The sequence below is a fragment of the Haemorhous mexicanus genome, chromosome 20 (genome assembly GCF_027477595.1).
Source record: "Haemorhous mexicanus isolate bHaeMex1 chromosome 20, bHaeMex1.pri, whole genome shotgun sequence".
Classification (NCBI taxonomy): Eukaryota; Metazoa; Chordata; class Aves; order Passeriformes; family Fringillidae; genus Haemorhous; species Haemorhous mexicanus.
Window position 1 is genome coordinate 9,448,067 of NC_082360.1, and position 21,426 is coordinate 9,469,492.

General features: G+C 50.4%; 1 protein-coding gene across 1 annotated transcript in view; it reads left to right on the forward strand.

The window, feature by feature from the left end:
- Nucleotides 1–5,542, forward strand: part of GNA13 (G protein subunit alpha 13) — a 31,817-nt gene extending 26,275 nt beyond the window's left edge. The window contains exon 4 of the mRNA XM_059864651.1: nucleotides 783–5,542. Within this exon, the coding sequence (XP_059720634.1) occupies nucleotides 783–1,355 (573 nt within the window). The 3' untranslated portion in view covers nucleotides 1,356–5,542. The remainder of the gene's footprint in view (nucleotides 1–782) is intronic.
- The last annotated feature ends 15,884 nt before the right edge of the window (nucleotides 5,543–21,426 follow it).

Here is a 21,426-nt window from a genome sequence, read left to right on the forward strand (position 1 = left end):
ATCCATGTCTTTTTATTGCAAACCTTGTCCTGTTCCTGTGCAAGGTGCTCTCTCCACTGCAGCTCAGCTGTGCCCATGCCCATTATCACATCCTAATCACAAACTATTGGCAGCCAGCGCTGTGGGAAGGGAAAGAAGGAAGCATGAAGTGATCCAGAATGAGGGAAACTGGCAGGAGGAATTGCTGGTTCACCTCTGAGGTTGGTCATGGATCCTTGTCACATGGCAAAGGGAAAGCTTGAGTTCTTTAGGGAACATGTTCTGGTTTAATATTGGGCGTTTCCTGCTTTGGCCTCCAGCTCTTCCCCAAAAGCTCCAACATTAGCATGGAAATCCACATCCATGTCTTTATTGCAAACCTTGTCCTGTTCCCATGCAAGCTGCTCTCTCCACTGCAGCTCAGGTGTGCCCATGCCCATTATCACATCCTAGTCCTAAAACTATTGGCAGCCAGCGCTGTGGGAAGGGAAAGAAGGAAGCATGAAGTGATCCAGAATGAGGGAAACTGGCAGGAGGAATCGCTGGTTCACCTCTGAGGTTGGTCATGGATCCTTGTCACGTGGCAAAAGGAAACCTTAAGTTCTTTGGGGAACATGTTCTGGTTTAATATTGGGCGTTTCCTGCTTTGGCCTCCAGCTCTTTCCCAAAAGCATGGAAATCCACATCCATGTCTTTATTGCAAACCTTGTCCTGTTCCCATGCAAGCTGCTCTCTCCACTGCAGCTCAGCTGTGCCCGTGCCCATTATCACATTGTAATCACAAAACTCTCCTTTATTTCTAGGATTACCTTCCCTCACAGCAAGATATCCTGCTGGCACGAAGGCCCACCAAAGGGATTCACGAGTACGACTTTGAAATCAAAAATGTCCCTTTCAAGATGGTCGACGTGGGTGGCCAGAGGTCGGAGCGGAAGCGGTGGTTCGAGTGCTTCGACAGTGTCACATCCATTTTGTTCCTCGTGTCCTCCAGTGAATTTGACCAAGTGCTCATGGAGGACCGGCAGACGAATCGCCTCACGGAGTCCCTGAACATTTTTGAAACGATAGTCAACAACCGGGTGTTCAGCAACGTCTCCATCATCCTCTTCTTAAACAAGACGGACTTGCTTGAGGAAAAAGTACAGAAAGTCAGCATCAAAGACTATTTCCCAGAGTTTGAAGGGGATCCCCACTGCTTAACAGATGTCCAAAAATTCCTGGTGGATTGTTTTCGCACGAAACGCCGGGACCAGCAGCAGAAGCCCCTGTACCACCACTTCACCACTGCTATTAACACAGAGAACATCCGGCTAGTTTTCCGTGATGTTAAGGATACCATCCTGCACGACAACCTCAAGCAGCTGATGTTACAGTGATGTGCAAACAGACTGGTTTATTTCAGTAACTCTTGTGTGTTGTTTTTTTAACTAGAAGTTTACAGCAGGAATAGAGAAATCCAGATCCTGTCAGACTTCTTGATATGTGGCTAAAAGCTGCTGCTGAACACATTATTGCCAATTTCTGCAGAAATTCAGGCTTAATCTCTTCCAGTGTAGCTTCAAGTTGACTCAAGTTGTAATTTTATAGCAGACCTATGTCTAAGTTACCTGTAAAGTGGTAAATTTGACCTTTTACCAACATACATATTATCCTAGAAAATCCAGAATTCCAAGTCAAAACGTCAATGAAATTGTTGCAATTATTAGACTGTGGCAGTAATTTAAGGTTGGGGGGGGAAGAGAAAGAAACTTCTCACATCTAACTTCTTTGTGAAGACTGTGATACCATAGCTGACTTATGATTTCTCAGGTCTGTTTTTGGTTAGAAATCCCATCAGATCCCTTGCTGGAATCATCTCTTTGCAGCCCATTCCTGGGTGTAACTTACTTCCTGCTTAAGTATAAATCATGGCATTGGGATGGATTAGGAGATCCCTCAAAAATATGGAAAACCAGGAGTTTCAGAGATATCTATCAGGAAGTGCTGAGTCCAGTGATGAGGGATTCATGGTTGGCACAGTACACGGATTCACTCCAGAGGCATCCACACCTCCTGGAGCCATGGCAAAGCACAGAGCACTCTGATCAATCCCTTGGCATTCTGGTGTGGGAAGGGGGGAGCAAGCCCAGCTTGTGTTTTTTATCTTCACTGAGCAGATGTTACCTGTGGGTCACCTGTTCTGGAAGCGCTTTAACTTAGCACTGCTTTATTTGAACTCCCTGCCTCCTTCCCAGGTGCCTCCTCTGAGTCAGGAGCATTTGCTGATGGGGAAAGGACTTGCAAACCTAAGTGCCTCCTTGTGTTCTGTCTCCTCTGGCATTTTCAGTGGCCTTATGAATTCCCAGCAGAGGCCTTGTGTAGCTGACACCGTGCAGATGAATGTTTTCTTCTGAAAAAATTAAAGACCTTGTCCCAGCAGAATGTGCTTCAGCTGGTGAGGTTCTTTCTGAGACTTTCCAGTTGGGTCTAAGCAATCCTAAGTGTACTTGAGCCAAAAATGTTGCACAGCATCTTCCAGAGTGCTGCTTGTGACTATTTTACCCAAAGTCCTCTGGCAGTTTTGTTTAATTTCTTATGGGGAGTTGTTAGTGTTGCCATGTGATTAAAAGAAGAAATTATAATAATAATAATAATGATAATAATGAAAAATAGTGAAGATAAAGCAATCCTGATGTACCCCCCAGCACACTGCAAAAAGAGAGTGAGATTGTGATATAAAAATCAGTGTCCCTACCACGTTTCCCCCAGGCTGTAGTGGTGAGGGCAGCTCAGCTGCCCCTTTGCCCCCTGGAATTGGCCAGTTCCTGTGGATCATGCTGGTGGCCAATCCTTGAATACTTCTTTATTCTCATCCCACGAGCCAGGGGTGACATGGGGGTGTCACTGCTGGGAGCAGTGGCCCTGCCAGGACATAGGAAAGCTGCCTGTCTCCTGAACTTAGCCTTTACTTACTGTGATTGTAAGTTGTATTAACATCTCTGTACCTCGTTCTCCTGGCAGTAGAAGGGGAATAATGTATTTTTATTTAGTTAGGTGCTTTGAAAGACCTCTATTTTTTTATATCATCCAGTGAATAGTCATGGGTTAGTCTGTGATTCTGGCCATCAGGCACTGCTTGGGGAGGAAAGAATTCTGAAAAGAGCTTGGGAGAAGTCACAGTGCAGAATCTAAACATAATCCTAAAGTCTGGATGCAGCGCTGATGTCAGGAGGGTTAAAGGAATCTTGGATGGGGATATTTAATGTAGATTTTGCCTCTGCTGGACATGGATTATTTCTGGTTTGGTGTGTTCAGGTTATATGTGAGCAGTTCAGGAAGGAGAATGAAGCAGAGACCTCAGGAAAGGCTGGTGAGGCTCTTTCAAGTACTGAGCAACACACCTGTGATGGGAGCAGAAGTTCTCCTTTGGGCTATAAATGCTCCAAGAACAGACACAAACCTCTGGTGACCTCCAAGTCCAGTCTCGGAAAGCAGAAAACAAATTCCTGCCCTTGGTTGTCAACAGGAGGAGGATTTGGGTTGGTTTTTCCTTTGCTGACAGTTGTCTGAATGAGTGTCTTTTCAAAATAGAGACTTACATCTGATTAAAGCAGTTGATTTGGAGAGGTCTGCAGTAGGTGCTTTGGAGGGTGTCAGACCAGATGATTGCAAAAAAGACTAAAGACTGGTAGTGGATGATAGGGTGAGGACCAGGGATTTGTCTAAACTAATTTATGTGAAGTATTGATGAATTTTTTGTCAATGGAACCTGTTAATTTACTCAAGATCCTCGAAACTGGTGTCAGTCTAAGGATGTAGCCAGGGTCACCAAGGCACTGGGCACTTCTGACCTTGGCTGAAGTGGGGAGATGCTCAGCAGCTTCTCCCCAGAAGCACCACAAAAATCCCTGTTCTGAATCCCAGCTCACTCTCCCTGTGAACCCCAGGGCCTGTAGGAGAGCAAGGGGGACCCCAGTGCTGGGTCACTCGTAGGCCCTGGCAGATAAAGCACTCTGTGAATCTCAGACAGAAATGAATTGTTTTAATGAAATAACTGAGTCCAGTCACTCGGGTTTCCCACTCCCAGTGTGTGAGAGGGGTGAGGGAATGCACCTGGATGTTCTGTTTACATGGTTCCTGGGTTACCCTACAGCCAAAAACCCCAAGGCAACACCCGTGTCCATCTTCAGGCTCACTCTTTGTGCCCTCTCTGAGTGGAGCACACCTTGGGCTGTTGTATTTCCTGTTGGATTTGTTCCTACATAGCATTTGTTTAGAGCAGGACATAAATCTGGTACAAGAGCTGAGGGGTTGATGCTCTGAGTTTTGTCCTGAAACAACCAAAATTACAGTCTGCTGGTGAGAGTGAAGCTTCCTCCTGGAAACCAGTCTGTGGTACAAGGTTGGGATGTATTCCTAGTGAAGGTGGGAAAGCAGATAGAAAGTGAAATGTCCCAGAAAATCAAGTTTCCCAAAATTCCTTAGTTCTCTTTGCTGCAGTGAGCTGTGTTCTAAAGATCACTGACCCTATGGAGATAAACCACTGTCCTGTACAAGCTGTACTTGAAGGTGAAATTGGTGTTTTAGCAACTGTTCCCTGCTGCAGAGTGTTCAGCTGAGATGATTGATACCTAAAAACTGTGGCTGTTCATCAGGGCTTTAAAAATGTTACTCTTTTGTTTATATATATTGTACGTGGGAGCATAAGCCATCAGTTTGTGTGAAACTTCAGCTTTCTCTAGAATAACTGCTCTTAAAAAAAAAAGTCAAGTTGATCTCAAAGGTGTTTATGGGGCTTGTTTGTGGGTAGCTTTAAATTCAGCATTGTCCAGCAGAATGCCAGGGTGGGTGGGTGGGTGTTCCTGGGCTGGGGTTCCTGCTGGATCTGAGCTGTCCCCCATGCCCCAGAGCACCCCTGGCAGTTCCTCTTGCAGGGCAGTTGCAGAAGGTTCATTTTCATTTTCCAGCACCACTCCTGTTCCACACCCTGGGGAAGTCTCCTGCAGATGGTTCACCAGTTCACTTTACAGGTCTTGTCTCTCTGATGGTACCATTAATGTAGATTTAATTACACAGCATTGCAATACAGTGCCATTTTGCAATTTCTTTGCATTGTACTTGAAAATAAGTTGAATTGCAGACTATTTAAAACTGCTTTCCTGCGCTTTCAGTAGCAGTGAGAGCTTACCTTATGTGAAGCCTTTATGTAAAAATATATTTTATAACAACCTCATAGATCTTTAACAAAACCAAGATTTGTATTAGCTTTGTATAAATGTTTGTGGCTTACAATTTTATATGTTTAACTTTTTATAAACTTTCCAGGGACTACTTTTTATTGTAAATTTTTTTTTCCTCTCCTTGCTTTAGTTTAAGATTGGCAATAAATTATTTCTAAGGGAGGTCTTAGAAGAAAAAGCATCACTTCTTTTTTATAAAATGGTTAAATCAAGTCATAGTTTCAAACCTCTTACACTTGCTTGTACATTGCTCTGTACATACTCTCCAAAAGTGTTGCCTTTCAGCTATTAATATTTGCCTTGTGTACAAAAGTACTGACGATGAATAAACATATACAGCCTCATGTTGGTGTGATGAAATCATTTTTTCTGGTTATTAACGAGCACAGGCAGCCAGCTGACTCTTTTTGTTGGTTGGCAGAGCCCAGCTGATTTGCTCCTGCAAACACATCTTGTGTTTCAAATAAAATATGTAACAGAGTCAAACAAGCTCTGCTCAGAAGGCTCCTCCAGGTTCTGCTCAGCCTGATGACTTTGTCCCCAGCAGGGAGGCACCAGGAAATTGCTGACTTGCACTTGACAGCCAGTTTTGTGCTCAATATTTAAAATATTGATGGCACTTGGGTGTGTTCTGCGACAGAGCTCTATGAATTATGGATCTTGATATAGCAGAGTTGATTTTTTTTTTTTAGCTCTTTTTGACTAAGCCAGCCTCTGTCTCCTGGAGAAGAGGCTCACTGGCTGCAGTATGAAGAAGGATTTTGCAGCAAAACATTGATTTCTCATCAGTTTAAGGATTTTGCAGCAAAACATTGATTTCTCATCAGTTTTTGTAGGCCTGAAATGCTTTGTTTTCCACAAGAGCCCTTGGGTTTGGCTGGCACGCTGAGGACACTGAATCCCCAGAAAGGCTCAGCCCAGGTCATCCCTGGTTGCAGAGCTGGAGCTCAGTGCTGGTGCTGGGCCTGCTGACAGGCACCAGGAGTGCAGAATTCTCAGGCTGGGTGTTTTCTGGGGCCTGGAGTGCTCAGAGCCATCTCTGGTCACTGAAACCAGTTCCAAACCTGCAGGATGCCCTGGCACTCAGCTCAGCTCCAGGTGGTTTGTGTATTCCAGGTCCTGCCTTTCACTCTGGAAAACTCACACCAGCTGAATGCTGTGATGTTCCTCTGACTTCGAAATCCAGGGTTTTTTAAAGCCTTTTTTTCCTTTTTTTTTTTTTCTGCATCCTGTTTCCTGAGATGCCACCTGAGGAGTAAAACCATGCCCATCTAGAGCTCAGCTTACCAAATCACATTTGTTGGGGTTTGTAATCCAAATATCACAGGTGTAATTGCATTGCCTTCACCTGGGCTGCTGCTGAAGCTTTTGGGGACTAAAGCCTGGAGCAAACTGGTCTGGTGGAAGGTGTCCCTGCCCATGGAACTGGGTGAGCTTTAAGGTCCCTTCTGACTCAAACCATTCCATGTTTCCATGATAATTCTATGAAATAATTAATAACTTATAAATTACTAATCATTTCTTCTTAGGAATGGGTCAGTGGTGTTGGACCATCCTGAGCTCTGATCACCTCACCACACTCCTGTGCTCTGGGCTGAAGTGCTGGGAAGAGCAGAAGTGGGGAAAAAAAAGCACATTCCAGGATTTATTTCCAGGAGGAAGTGAAGTTTCTTCACGTTTGCAACACTTTTGATTTACCAAAACACCTCGTTGCAGTGCTGAATGTAGGTTGGGTGTTCAAGCCTCTTCCTTCCTGTCAAAGTAACTCAGTGATTGCACAATAACTGACAGGAGGGATTAAAAATGCAGTGGGGCTGTGCCCAAAGTGTCCCTGGCTGTCCCCTGGCAGCAGGAGCCGGGTTCAGAGCTGACCTTGGTCCTTTTCCTGGGGAGCAGAAGTGACCATGGAGGGCAAAGTGCTGAGGGGCTGCTGCCAGGAGAGAGATCCCCTGGGGAATCCAGCTGGAAATGGGGCAGGAATCTGCTCTGGCTGGAGATGGGACTGGAATCTGCTCTAGCCCAGCCCCTGCTGGGTTTGCCCTCTAAAACAGGACAGGTGATGGCAGGAGGTGCTTCTGGCCCCTCCACCTGACTGTCCACTTGTGTTGACACCAGATGAACTGTTCTCAGTGTGTGTGAAATGGGAATTACTTGATTAAATTGATAAGAAGGACCTCATCACTCTCTATAACCCTCTGAAAGGTGCCTGTGCTCAGCTGGGCTGGGCTCTGTCTGCAGCAGCATTGACACAACCAGAGCACACAGCCTCCAGCTGCACCCAGGGAAATACAGGCTGGAGAGCAGGAAAAAGTGTTTTACAGAAAGGGGATAAAGTTCTGGAATGTTCTGCCCGGGGAGGTGGTGGAGTCCCCATCCCTGGTGTGTTTAACAAAGCCTGGATGTGGCACTGGGGGCCAGGGCTTGGGTGAGGGGTTGGGGCTGGGCTGGACTCGATGATCTTGGAGGTCTCTGACAGCCTGGGGACTTTGTGGTTCTGTGAATTCTGTGATTCTGTGGATTCTGTGAGTTCTGTGACCCAGGTGAATCCAGTCCCACAAGGCTTTGCTGTTGTGTTTTATTTGTGCCTAACTTCAGGTGCTCTTGGATTGCCTTTCTCTGCTTTCTTTTATGCACGTGAGGAGCAAGACGTTGCTCCCAGCTGGAGTGCAGCTCCCACAGACAGCGTTTCCCTGGGCTCTGGGTTCTTGCTCAGTGCCCTGCTCAGAGCAGCTCCTGCCATTTCCAAGCCAGCCCTGCTGCAGGCTGTGGAGGGCTCCATGGCAGAGCCAGGGCTCAGCCTGGCTCATAAACAGGCAGCAGATGAGGAGTCCAAACATCCCCAGTGAGATGCAGGGGAGAGCAGTCCCTGCCCTGAGCTGCTGCCTCTGCCCAGCTCTGGCTTTGATGAATTGCTGAGCACTGGATCTGACAAACCTGGGCTTGGGGCTCTGCTGGCAGCTCCAGGCAGAGTTAATATTTGAAGGCTGAGCACTCCCCAGCTGTGAGCAGCAGGTCGTGTTTGCTGCTCCTGGGGCAGGGAGGGCTCCCAGGCACTGCAGGGGAAGGCAGGAAGATGTTTGTCAGCAGATCCAGGACCTGAATAAACCCCATGTCCCTGCCTGGATGGCTGGAAATGTAGTGGCCCACTAAGATGATGCTGATCAGTGCAGACTGGGTTTTATTAATTTAGGACTTGCAGAGCAGGAGGAAGCACGAGATCCTGTGCATCCAGCAGTATCCCAAGTGAGTTTTTCCCACTCCCAGTATTCAGCAGTGGATCTTGCCTGTATAAAAGATGCTGATGCCCTTCCCAGGATTCTGCCCATTGGCAGGCAGCATCTTAGAGCCCAGATCCCTGCTGATGTCCAAATCTCTGTTTTATCCAGCACCAGGCCAACTTTGGTGGCTCTTGGCCAGGTTGCAGGTGCTGTCCTGTCCTCTCTGCTGTCACCTGCAGCCTGGAACACAACCAACTTCTCTGACGTAGCAAAAAGCCACCTCTACCAGGTCCAGAGTGGGGAAAAAGGAGAAGGACATTTAATTTAACATCCCCATTCCCCCAGGCAGCCTTTGTGCTGCTCAGGGGCTGTGACTGTTTCCAAGTCACTGAAGTTTGGGGGGTGAGAGCAGCTGTGAATAACTCACCTCCAGGGAGTGACCCCTCCAGCACTCCCTGCATCCAGCTGTCCCTGCAGTGCCATCAGCACCCCCAGTGTGTGCCTGGTTGTTGTTTTCAGCTTTTCTTGGAAGAAAAGCCAGCATCTATCAGTGATACAGATCTTTCTCGGGTTGCCTAGGCAGAATATTTTGCATTTTTGCTGTATGAGCTGATTCTCTTTTATTGATCCAGAATCCAAGGGTGGGAGCAGCTGGGAACTGATGGCAGGTTCCTGCTCTGGCCTCCATTTTCCCTGAAGAAAAGGGAAGCAAACGAAAGAACTTCAGTGGAATCAGCATTTTCAAAGTGTTGCTAACACCAGGATTTGCAGGGGTGCAGGTTGAGCAAGGCTTCAGCAGCTCCAGCCTTCTTACATCATGTCTGGCATTTGCTGAAAAATTGTCTAAAATTAAGGGCAAAACTTCCTCTTTTGTTCTTGCAGACGACCCACACAGACTCTCCTTCCCTCTCTCTCCCATGCCCACTTACAAAACTTGAGGAGAAAAGGGGATCTTTCTCATTTTTTAAATTTTCTTTTTATTTATTTTATTTCCTATTTTATCCTCTGCTGTGCTCCACAAGCTGCCTGGGGAAGGAGCAGCAGCCTGAGGCTCTGCAGCAGAAGCCACTCCAGTCCCTCCCTGTTGATGGTGTTGCATCTTCTCCCCCAGCAGGAAACCTTTCTGCTGCTGCTCCTCTCACCCCTGCAATACTCAAGGTGAAATATTATTAAGCACTTTTTTTTTTTTTTTTTTTGCCAGCATGTGGCAAATCCCAAACCCTCCTCTCATTTCCAGTGCAAAGTTGGCTTTCACTGTGCTGCATTGAAGCAGTGGGGGTCACCCCTGGTGTTCTTTGGGGATGTCACTGGGGAAAGGGACATTTTTGCATGTGCAAAAGCAGCAGGTCTGTGGCTGTCTCCTTGTTCAGCTGGCTGACACCACTGCAAGGAATAATTGTGCTCTTCAGTCCCTGCAGGGAGCCTGAAAGAAAGATTGAAAAAAAAAAACCAAAACATTTGCAAGGACCTGGAGTGACAGGACAAGGGGGAATGGCTTCAAACTGACAGAGAGCAGGTTCAGATGGGATGTCAGGAAGAAATCCTTCCCTGGGAGGGTGGGGAGGCCCTGAGGGGGCTGTGGCTGCCCCTGGATCCCTGGCAGTGCCCAAGGCTGGGCTGGAAGGGCTTGGCACACCCTGGGACAGTGGGAGGTGTCCCTGCCATGGCAGGGGTGGCACTGGGTGAGCTTCAAGGTCCCTCCAACCCAAACCATTCCATGATTCCTCCCTTTAAGAACACAACCCCAGTTAGCTGAACAGATTGATTTGAGAATTGCCAGAGGGAGCTCCTCTCTTAAAGGCTAAAGGTAAATTGTTATTCTCCCCTCTGCACAGCAGCAGGGGTTGAACAGGAGAGCCCCTGGCAGCCCTGCAGCCTTCCTCTGGAGCCAGGCTTCCCACTCCTGTCTCCCTACCAAGACAAACACCTGGGATGATGCCAAGGGAAGAAGGCAGAGGAGGAAAACACAGCCTGGCACATCCCCTCCCTGCCAGGGGAGCTCAGTGATTCCTGAGCAGGGGAGCCTTGCCCACGTGGAGGAGATGTTCCTGGGAGCTGGCAGCTTCCAGGGGCACCAGCAGGGAGAGAGAAGCACCTGCAGGGAGCAATCCCCAGCCTGGAAAGGTGTCCCAGGCTGGTGGGATGGGTCACTGCCAGATGTGTCAGCATCTGGCTGCACTGGCAGTGAAGTGACCCCACAGCTTTGAGCCCCACTTTGTGCCCCACAGATTTTTGCCCTACTTTGTGCCCCACAGGTTTGTGCCCCACTCCTTTGTGCCCCCCTTCTTTGTGCCCCAGCCCCTGGCAGAGCAGGCTGCTGTGAGTGTGGGACTGCAGGGACTGGAGTTCCTTGCAGGAAAGGTCCAGACTGGCTTCTTGCTGAGGGAGTTTCAGGGTTGGACTCCCCAAGGCCCATTTGTGGCAGGATTTCACATGTCCCATCTCCATTTTCACATTTATAACACTCACAAACCTTTGCATTTAAACCTTTGCATTTAAACCTATATTTAAACTTTTGCATTTAAACCTAAACCTTGCTATTTGTTTGCATTGAACTCCTCCTCCTTTGAACAGCCCTTGGCTGTGGTGTGGGACATAACTCCAGATATTTACAGTTCCTGTAAAGCAAAAGAGCAACTAAAACATCTGAAACGAAACTAAAAACTGAACAGAATTTCCCATTTCCTTGGCTCTTTGGATTTCACATTTCTTTAGCACAGACTGATTTTTTCCTCCATCTTCTGCTCAGATGGGATTCCTGTTGATGGGATGTGAATGTCACCCAGGCTGTTTGGGGAGAGCTGCTCATGCAATGTTTGTGAGGAATCCTTCAGAGCTGAATGTATCAGGGGGAGAAACAGCTCTCTTGGCTTGACTGACATGGCAAGATCATTGTCTGCAGCCAGCTCTGTCTTAGTGTCAGTTTGAAGCTTCAGACCAAACCTTTGTGGAGGAGCTGGAGGGGCAGAGGGGGACCAGGGCCCGTGTTGGTGGCTCTGTGCCATGGTGTGAGCACAGGGTGGGTTCCAGGAACATCAGAGCACCAAATACAGCAGCTGTGCTTGCTCAGCAGCCTCAGGTCCAGCAGGCCTAGGGGGAGGTGTGACATTCACTCTCAACCACCACATTAGCAACACTTCCTGAGAATTCCAGGATCCCTCTTTTCCCTGGTTTATGTCTCTTTGAATTGCTGGAGAAAATGAAATTATCAGGGGGGGAAATAGAACATTTACACTTGGCAATAGGAACCGTGGGCTAAACTCCTCCTCTGCCTCCCAGCAAACCTCACCAGTGCTTGTAAAAGCTCCCAAACACGAAAAGCATCACACAAGTGTAAATATTGGAGCTTTTATTTGCTTGGATTTAATAAAAACCCCAAAGAGCTGTTGGGTGTGCTGAGGAAAGGCTGCTCCTGAGACACCTGTACAAACCAGCAAAGCCAGAATGCCTCTGGTCATAAGGAAAAGAGAGGGAAAATGTTTCCTGGGAAAAATCATGGAGGCAGGAACCTCCCTGAGGGGTTTCAGCTCGGGGTTCAGAGTGTGGCCACGGTGCATTGTCACTCACAATTCATTTTTTTGCAAATTCTACCCAAAATCTCCTCGAGAAAGGGTGATGCTCTCATTATCAAGACCTCAAAGTTCTCCTTCCCTCGCTGCTGTTTCCTGCAGGTCTCTTAAAGCTTTTAAAGGAGCTGGATTAATAAAATATGCTCCATCTCTCTCGTGGCCACACTTTAAATTAAACATGGCAATCCTGCTGTCAATTCACGCTGGAACAAACCAGTCCAGCACACCCAGTCCTCGTGTCCCCACCCCTCGTGTCCCTACCCAGCCTGTCCCCATCCCGTGTGTCCCCATGCCCCGCCTGTCTCTGTCCCGTGTGTCCCTGCCCAGACTGTCCCCACCCAGCGTCCCCCCATCCCACGTGTCCCTGCCCTGCCTGTCCCTGTCCTGTATGCCCCCATCCCCTATGTCCCATCCCGTATGTCCCTGTGTGTCCCTGTCCCGCCTGTCCCCAGCCCGTGTGTCCCCATCCCTCCGGTTTGTATCCCATGTGTCCCCATGCCCCGCCCGTCCCTGTCCCGTTTGTCCCCATGACCCGCCTGTCCCTGTCCCGTGTGTCCCTGTCCCGCCTGTCCTGTCCCTCCTGTCCCTGTCCCGGGTGTCCGTATGCCCCGCCTGTCCCTGTCGCCGTACCGTCTGTCCCTGTCCCCATGCCCCGCCTGTCCCTGTCCCTGTCCTTGTCCCTGTCCCGTGTGTCCCCATGACACGCCAGTCCCTGTCCGTGTGTCCCTGACCCTGTCCCCATGCCCCGCCTGTCCTTGTCCCGTTTGTCCCCATGACCCGCCTGTCCCTCTCCGTGTGTCCCCGTCCCTGTCCGTGTTTCCCTGTCCCTGTCTGTGTGTCCCTGTACCCTGTGTCCCCATGCCCCGCCTGTCCCTGTCCCTCCTGTCTCGTTTGTCCCCCTGTCCGTGTGTCCCTGTCCCTGTCCATGTGTCCCTGTCCATGTGTCCCTGTCCGTGTGTCCCTGTCCATGTGTCCCTGTCCATGTGTCCCTGTCCGTGTGTCCCTGTCCCTGTCCGTGTGTCCCTTCCCGCAGCCCCCAGGGGGGCCGGCAGGGGGCGCGCGCGGGCCGCGCAGCCGGGGGCTGCTGCGGGAATGGAGGGGGGACAGGGAGGGGACAGGGAGGGGACAGGGGCAGGGGACAGGGAGGGGACACGGAGGGGACAGGGGCAGGGGACAGGGAGGGGGCAGGGGCAGGGAGGGGACAGGGGCAGGGGACACGGAGGGGACAGGGACGGGACAGGGGCAGAGGACACGGAGGGGACAGGGAGGGGACAGGGAGGGGACAGGGAGGGGACATGGAGGGGACATGGAGGGGACAGGGACAGGGGACACGGAGGGGACAGGGAGGGGACAGGGGCAGGGGACAGGGAGGGGACAGGGGCAGGGGACACGGAGGGGACAGGGCGGGGACAGGGAGGGGACAGGGGCAGGGGACACGGAGGGTTCAGGGAGAGGATAGGTAGGGGACAGGGAGGGGACAGGGGCAGGGGACACGGGCAGGGACATGGAGGGGACACAGGAAGGGGACAGGGGCAGGGGACACGGAGGGGACAGGGAGGGGACAGGGGCAGGGGACACGGAGGGGACAGGGGCAGGGGACATGGCAGGGGACTCGGGCACCTTCCCCCTGCCTGTCCCGTCTCCCCGGTCCCTCCGCCGCTGCCGCCTCCGAACGCCCCCGGTGCGAGCCCAGCGCAGGCGGGGGTGACGCGGGCGGGAGGGACACGGGGGGGGCGATGGCTCCCCCAGAGCCGGCTCCTCATCCCCTCCTTGGGGACCCGGAACGGCTCTGGGCCTCGCCACGGGATGGAAACCGGGGTGCAGCCACCTGCAGGAGTGGGACTGACAGCCCTGGAGCCTGCCCGGGGGTGTGGGGAATGGGAATGGGGATGGGAATGGGGATGGGGATGGGATGGGATGGGATGGGATGGGATGGGATGGGATGGGATGGGATGGGATGGGATGGGATGGGATGGGATGGGATGGGAGAAGAGGAAGAGGAAGAGGAAGAGGAAGAGGAAGAGGAAGAGGAAGAGGAAGAGATGCTAAGTGGGAAGGGAACCACAAGGATCGTTCAAGTCCAGCACAGAGCCAACAATCCCACCCTGGCAGAGCTGTCCAAACCCTCCTGGAGCTCTGGCAGCCTCGGGGTCGTTCCCTGGGGACCTGGGCAGTGCCCAGCACCCTCTGGGGGCAGAACCTTTCCTGATATCCAGCCTGAGCCTCTGCTGACACAGCGAGCTTGAGGGTGCCACTGCCTCCAAGGTGACAGAGAGCCCAGGGCAGGGAGCCTGGGCAGTGACACGAGCTGCACCCAACCTCTTCCTTCCTCCCTTCTGCAGTGCTGGGGCTGTGCTGGGGCAGCCAGGGCAGAGCCCAGCCCTTGCCCTGCAGAAACCAGTGTGAGGAGCTCATCTCCAACAGCTTCTCCATCCCCGAGGCCTCCTGAGGGCATCCTGCAGCACACTGGGACCAGCAGGATGCTCTGGGCAGCTTTTTGGTCACTCTGCTGCCCTGCAGCCTCATACCTGGCTGGGTTGTGCTGGCCCCAGACCTGCTGGGCCCTGGCAGCAGTTCCTGTCCCCTGCTGGTGTCACCTGTGCCTGGGAACTGTCCCCTCTCACCTGAGACTGCATTTCAGCCCCCTCAGCCAGCCCTGGGCTCTGCCCTCCTGGCAGGATGCTTTCACAACCCCTGCCTGGTTTGTGTCCCTGTTGCTGTAGATACCAGCAGCTCCTGCCTCGGTGTGTTTGCTTGTTTTTCTCATCTTTGTACGGCCTCACAGACACAAAAACTGCAGAAGCACAAAAGTTCAGGGTTTCCAAAGGAAGCTGTGGTCTGAGATGTGCAAAGAAATGTCAGTGGTGGAGAGTTACACTTGTGGTTAGTGACTGTTTATTTGTTTTGCAAAGTAGAAGCAGGTGTCAGAGGGTATTTGGGGAAAGAGGAGAAGGGCTGTGCTGCTCAGAGCCTTGAAAACCTTCTCAGCAGTGTTAGCTGCTGGTTTCAGACACAAGCAGCAGAATGCAGGCAAAAGAGAAGGATTTTGCTTCAGTCTTCAGAAACACATAGATTAAAACCTTTCTGCTTTCTCCTTTCATTTTCATTTTGTGGGTTACAACTTGAGAGCCCTATTATCAAGGACTGCACAGAGATGATAGTGAAGCAGTGACAGAAACCCCAAATGTGTTCACCAAAACCCCAAATGGGCTCAAGGAGAACCATGAGAGGCTATGACAATGCCTTGGGCTGCTGCTGCAGGGTTGAAGTACAACTCATGCAGGAAACTTTGTGCATTTAAAGGGTTGCTCCCTGCCATTGACTACGGACTATTTTAAAATTTACTGTCTGACAAGGAACTACCAGTGCACTAAAAATTCCTCTCTGGAAAGCTAATGTTTGTATCTCTTGGCTGCCACTGGTTGCTAGCATGATGCTCAGTGTTTGGTGTGTGCTGAAGCTGCCTGTATCCAGGAATGCTTGTCTTCATCACTCTTGAATGCTCCAAAATCCAGGCTGGGAGTGCTCTGGGATCTGCCCAGGGAGAGCAGACAAGTCTGGCTGCATCTCAGATACCTCATGATGTTCAGGAGAAAATGCCTTGAATTTAATTCAGGTTATTTACATAGTTTCTCCCTCTCTTTTTTTTTTTTTTTTTTAACTCAGGTTCACTTTTTCAGTGGGTGCTTTGTGTGAGAGGTTTAATTTCCTGTGTCAGGATGTTGTTTGTAATTGCTGTAACCAGGATTTGGGCAGGTTTCTGTTTTCACCTTATTTATAATTATTGGAACCAGGATTTGGGCAGGTTTCTGCTCTTTACCTTATTTATAATTATTGTAACTAGGATTTGGGCAGGTTCTTGTTCTTACCTTATTTATAATTATTGTAACCAGGATTTGGGCAGGTTTCTGTTCTTTATTTGTAATTTTTGTAACCAGGATTTGGGCAGGTTTCTCTTCTTTACCTTATTTATAATTATTGTAACCAGGATTTGGGCAGGTTTCTGCTCTTACCTTATTTATAATTGCTGTAACCAGGATTTGGGCAGGTCTCTGTTCTTACCTTATTTATAATTGCTGTAACCAGGATTTGGGAAGGTTTCTGCTCTTTACCTTATTTATAATTATTGTAACCAGGATTTGGGCAGGTTTCTGCTCTTTACCTTATTTATAATTGCTGTAACCAGGATTTGGGCAGGTTTCTGCTCTTTACCTTATTTATAATTATTGTAACCAGGATTTGGGCAGGTTTCTGTTCTTACCTTATTTATAATTATTGTAACCAGGATTTGGGCAGGTTTCTGTTCTTACCTTATTTATAATTATTGTAACCAGGATTTGGGCAGGTTTCTGCTCTTTACCTTATTTATAATTATTGTAACCAGGATTTGGGCAGGTTCTTGTTCTTACCTTATTTATAATTATTGTAACCAGGATTTGGGCAGGTTTCTGTTCTTTATTTGTAATTTTTGTAACCAGGATTTGGGCAGGTTTCTCTTCTTTACCTTATTTATAATTATTGTAACCAGGATTTGGGCAGGTTTCTGTTCTTACCTTATTTATAATTGCTGTAACCAGGATTTGGGCAGGTTTCTGTTCTTACCTTATTTATAATTGCTGTAACCAGGATTTGGGCAGGTTTCTGTTCTTTACCTTATTTATAATTGCTGTAACCAGGATTTGGGCAGGTTTCTGCTCTTTATTTATAATTTTTGTAACCAGGATTTGGGCAGGTTTCTGCTCTTTACCTTATTTATAATTATTGTAACCAGGATTTGGGCAGGTTTCTGTTCTTACCTTATTTATAATTATTGTAACCAGGATTTGGGCAGGTTTCTGTTCTTTATTTATAATTTTTGTAACCAGGATTTGGGCAGGTTTCTGCTCTTTACCCCTCAGGTAGGACACTTCCTGCTCTGTGCTGGCAAATTGTCTCCCCTGTACCTGGGCCCCAAATCAGGCTGACAGGGCACATTTCCCACTGTGCACAATTTTCAGGGCTAATTTTTCCTCTCAGCTTTACAGATCTGCTTTTGTCCTCCCTTCCTGCCCTCACACACTGTGAGCAATTAACTCCTGTAAAACACGTGAATTTTGCTATTAAAACCCCACAGCAGAGCACATCTAGGTGCATTTTAAAAATCACTCCTTTGAAATGGATCCTCTGATGCATTTTGGTATTTACTGCTATCGTTTCCTTGGTCCACAGAGTAGAATTTGACAAGGTTTATGTGCAGTTCCACTGGCACACTGAGCAGTTTGGCCTCTCTGCTGTGCTCCAGGGGCTTTGGACCAAGGAGAGCTCCACAGCTGGGTCAGGCTGCAGGGTCAGTGTCTCAAGCTTGAACACAAACACAGAGGTTGGCATTCTTGACTCCCTCAAAGCTGTGCAAAGACATGAAATAAATGGAAAAGGTGAATAAAACCCTTTGAGGTGTGACACTGCCTGTGCAGCTCTGGGGAGAGCTGGGGGTGTCTCCATGAAAACACTTGGTGAGCTAAAGCTTGAGGGGGGTTGTGTTCAATTTTTTGGGTGATCTGGGTTTCATTATTTGGGTTTGCACCTGGGTTTGCTGTGAGTGCTGATGGGGGCTGGGCTCACCTGCTGCTTCTTTGTGATATTGGCCAAAGCTGGGGAAGGCTCTGAGCTCTGTCACTGGGGGCAGGAGGAGAAGGGCAGAAAAAGGGAGAAGAAACAGATAATTTCCCCTTGTAAGGTACAGTTTGTTCAACATATTTCTCATCTGAGGGGGGGGAATTGCTGAGAAGGGGGAGCTGTGCAGGGCCAGTGAGTCTCTGTGGGTGCAGCTGGAGGTGCCTCTGTGGGCACAGCAAAGCCCTGGCTGGGCTGGGAGCAGCTGCTATCGGGCAGAAAAGGGCCAATAAAAAGAGTTTGTCCCCAGTGTCACCCACTGTCACCCTGGTGGGGCCAGCCCAGCAGGGTTTGTGGCCTCGATAGCCCCAAGACAGGGCAGGGCTGTGCCTGCCCCGGGCTGATAAGGCTGATAAGGCTGAGGCTCCAGCCCTGGGGGTGAGGATGACGCTGGCCCAGGGAGTGTCTGGGGCTGTGCTGGGTACAGAGCTCGGGGCTGGCAGCACCACGAGGGGAAGGGAGTGATTTCAGGGCAGGCAGGGAGCCCACAGCCTGTGGGAAGGAGATGGCTCTGCTGGGGCTCCTCTCCAAGCCGTTGCTCCCTGTTCCCAGTTTCCCAGCGTTGCAGTGCTTGGAAAAGGCTGGCTTGGCCCCCTGCACTGCTTTTGTAGGAACAGCAGAGGCACATCCCTTCCTGCATTCCCAGGGCTTCATCCCATCCTGCATTCCCAGGGCTTCATCCCATCCTGCATTCCCAGGGCTTCATCCCATCCTGCATTCCCAGGGATTCATCCCATCCTGCATTCCCATCCTTCATCCCATCCTGCATCCCCAGAGCTTCATCCCCTCCTGCATCCCCAGGGCTTCATCCCCTCCTGCATTCCCAGGAATTCATCCCATCCTGCATCCCCAGGGCTTCATCCCATCCTGCATCCCCAGGGCTTCATCCCCTCCTGCATTCCCAGGGCTTCATCCCCTCCTGCATTCCCAGGGCTTCATCCCTTCCTGCATCCACAGGGCTTCATCCCATCCTGCATTTCCAGGGATTCATCCCATCCTGCATTCCCAGGGCTTCATCCCATCCTGCATCCCCAGGGCTTCATCCCTTCCTGCATTCCCAGGGCTTCATCCCATCCTGCATTCCCAGGGCTTCATCCCCTCCTGCATTCCCAGGGCTTCATCCCATCCTGCATCCCCAGGGATTCATCCCATCCTGCATTTCCAGGGATTCATCCCATCCTGCATTCCCAGGGCTTCATCCCATCCTGCATCCCCAGGGCTTCATCCCATCCTGCATTCCCAGGGCTTCATCCCATCCTGCATCCCCAGGGCTTCATCCCATCCTGCATCCCCAGGGCTTCATCCCATCCTGCATTCCCAGGGATTCGTCCCTTCCTGCATCTCTAGGGTTGGGGATGTGCTGAGGGTCAGGAATTCACCCCATCCTGCATTCCCAGGGCTTCATCCCATCCTGCATCCCCAGGAATTCACCCCTTCCTGCTCTCCCAGGGCTTCATCCCTTCCTGCATCCCCAGGGCTTCATCCCATCCTGCATCCCCAGGGCTTCATCCCTTCCTGCATTCCCAGGGCTTCATCCCCTCGCATTCCCAGGGCTTCATCCCCTCCTGCATTCCCAGGGCTTCATCCCTTCCTGCATCCCCAGGAATTCATCCCTTCCTGCTCTCCCAGGGATTCATCCCCCCTGGAGCAGGAGTGGCCGTGTGTGTCACGGTGTCACTGTCACGGCTGAGCTCTGGCTGGCAGGGCCAGCTCTGGCCAGGACACAGAGCCATGGGAAGGTCACTGCCAGCAGGGGAGGGGACCTGTGAGGGTTTGGGCAGCCAGAGGGCTGGGTGAGAAAAGGCTCCAGTGGCAGGAGTGTCCCAGTGGCAGTGTCAGAGCTGGGGACCTTCCTGTGGATGCTCATCCATCACTGCTTTGTTTGGTCATTAATTTCCAGTTCATTCCATTAATTTCCAGTTCATTCCATTAATTTCCAGTTCGTTCCATTAATTTCCAGCTCATAGGCCCTGAGGGAGCCCTCCCCTCCCATCAGCACAGTGAGGGGAGCTGGGCTGTTCCCTCCATCCCCAGGACAGGGGTTGGCAGGGTGCTCAGCAGGGTTTAGGAGGAGCACCCCCCTGCCCTGTGCTTGGGGGGATGGAAATGGAAATGGAAGGGAAATGGTGGGAATGGAAACCCCCCCAGCCAGCCCCAGCAGTGCCTGTCCCCTGCCACCCTCAGGTCCAACTTCACAAAAGCCCTTTGCTCTTCATTGCACAATTTGGGTCTCATTTTGCAGCACGTGAGAAATAAAAACACCTGTCCCACCACAGCAAAAGGCAAGAGCCCAGAAGTGTTTAAAACCCCTCGCTGTGATAACTTCCATGGCCCAACCCAAACTGGTGGGGATTAGAGTGAGCCAGAGGAGCACAGGGGCAGAGGGGAGGCACCAGCAGCAGCACAGGGTGATGCTCTCAGCCCACCTCGCTGCTCCCAGGATCTTTGGGGTGCTTGGGGCTGCTCCTCTGCCTGTGGCCAGCAGCCAGCAGTGGATGCAGCAGAAAAAGCCATCACAACATGAATGAAAGCTCTGACAAAGGGAACGAGGGGAACCATTGTCTCCTTGGCCTTCTCCTCGGAGCGTCTGCGTGTAATGAGACTTTTGGTTATGCTTGTGGCTTCTGTGACAAAGCTGTGATTTAAGGGCTGTCTGCTCCGAGGCAGAGCTGCTCACACAGCCCAAAGTGCTGGTGAGTAATATTTTACCACAAATTGTTGTAACTGGAGCTCGACAACTGTGCTAGGAAGGGGGGGGGGTTGTGTTTGATTTATTGGATGACTTAGTGCAATTTGCAGAGTGAGCTTGGTGCTGGTGGATTTGCAAATCCAGCAAGTAAAAGTCCATGGGAACGGGGCTGGGGAGGGGAAATCTCTGTGGTTTGCTGCCACCATGTCCAGAGGAGGAGGCCTGGATCTGCAGGGGGCACGGGGGCTGCCAGCCAGCTTTGGGGACCAACAGCAGCTGGGCATGGCCTGGAGCCCTCCCCGTGTGTGTGTGTCCATGGAATCACAGAATGGAACCATTAAGGTTGGAAAAACTCCAAAATCGAGTCCAACCTTTGATCAAACACCACCTTATCAGCTAAACAGAGCACTGGGTGCCACGTCCTGGCTTTCCTTGGACACCCCAGGGATGGGGACTCCCAACCTCCCCTTCCCATGCCTGACCACCCTTTCCATGGGGAAATCCATCCTGAATTTCTTCCTGCCTTTTAGCATCAGGTGTAAAACACCCCCTCTGGGCAGGCAGTGCCTGCTCCCTCAGCCTTCAAACCCAGCCACAGTCCAGGGAATGCTTTCCTGAACCTGAGACTTTTCCTGAACTTGAGACTTTTCCTGAACTTGAGACTTTTCCTGAACTTGAGACTTTTCCTGAGCCCAAGACTTTTCCTGAGCCCAAGACTTTTCCTGAACCCAAGACTTTTCCTGAACCCAAGACTTTTCCTGAACCCCAGCCTGTGAAGCATCTTTAGGAAGAGTTTTGAGGAGGAAGGAGGTGTGGAGGGCAGGCTGCTGCCGGGCTTGCATCACTGTGAGAATTCAGGTCATGTTTACTACAGGCAGCTGGAACACGATGATCTCAGATGGTAACAAGTAACATCTGAGGGGACGAGTTAAAACACTCAAGCTGTTTTGTAAGCACCTACTTTGCTTTCTTTTCAAACCCAGTTTGGCTATTTGCAAGGATTCATTTGTCCCCTTAAGAACCTGGTGTCATCTTGCTGAAATAAGTGAAAAAGGACAAGAGCTTTCCCCTTCCTTTTCATTTCAAATGGAAAAATGGTT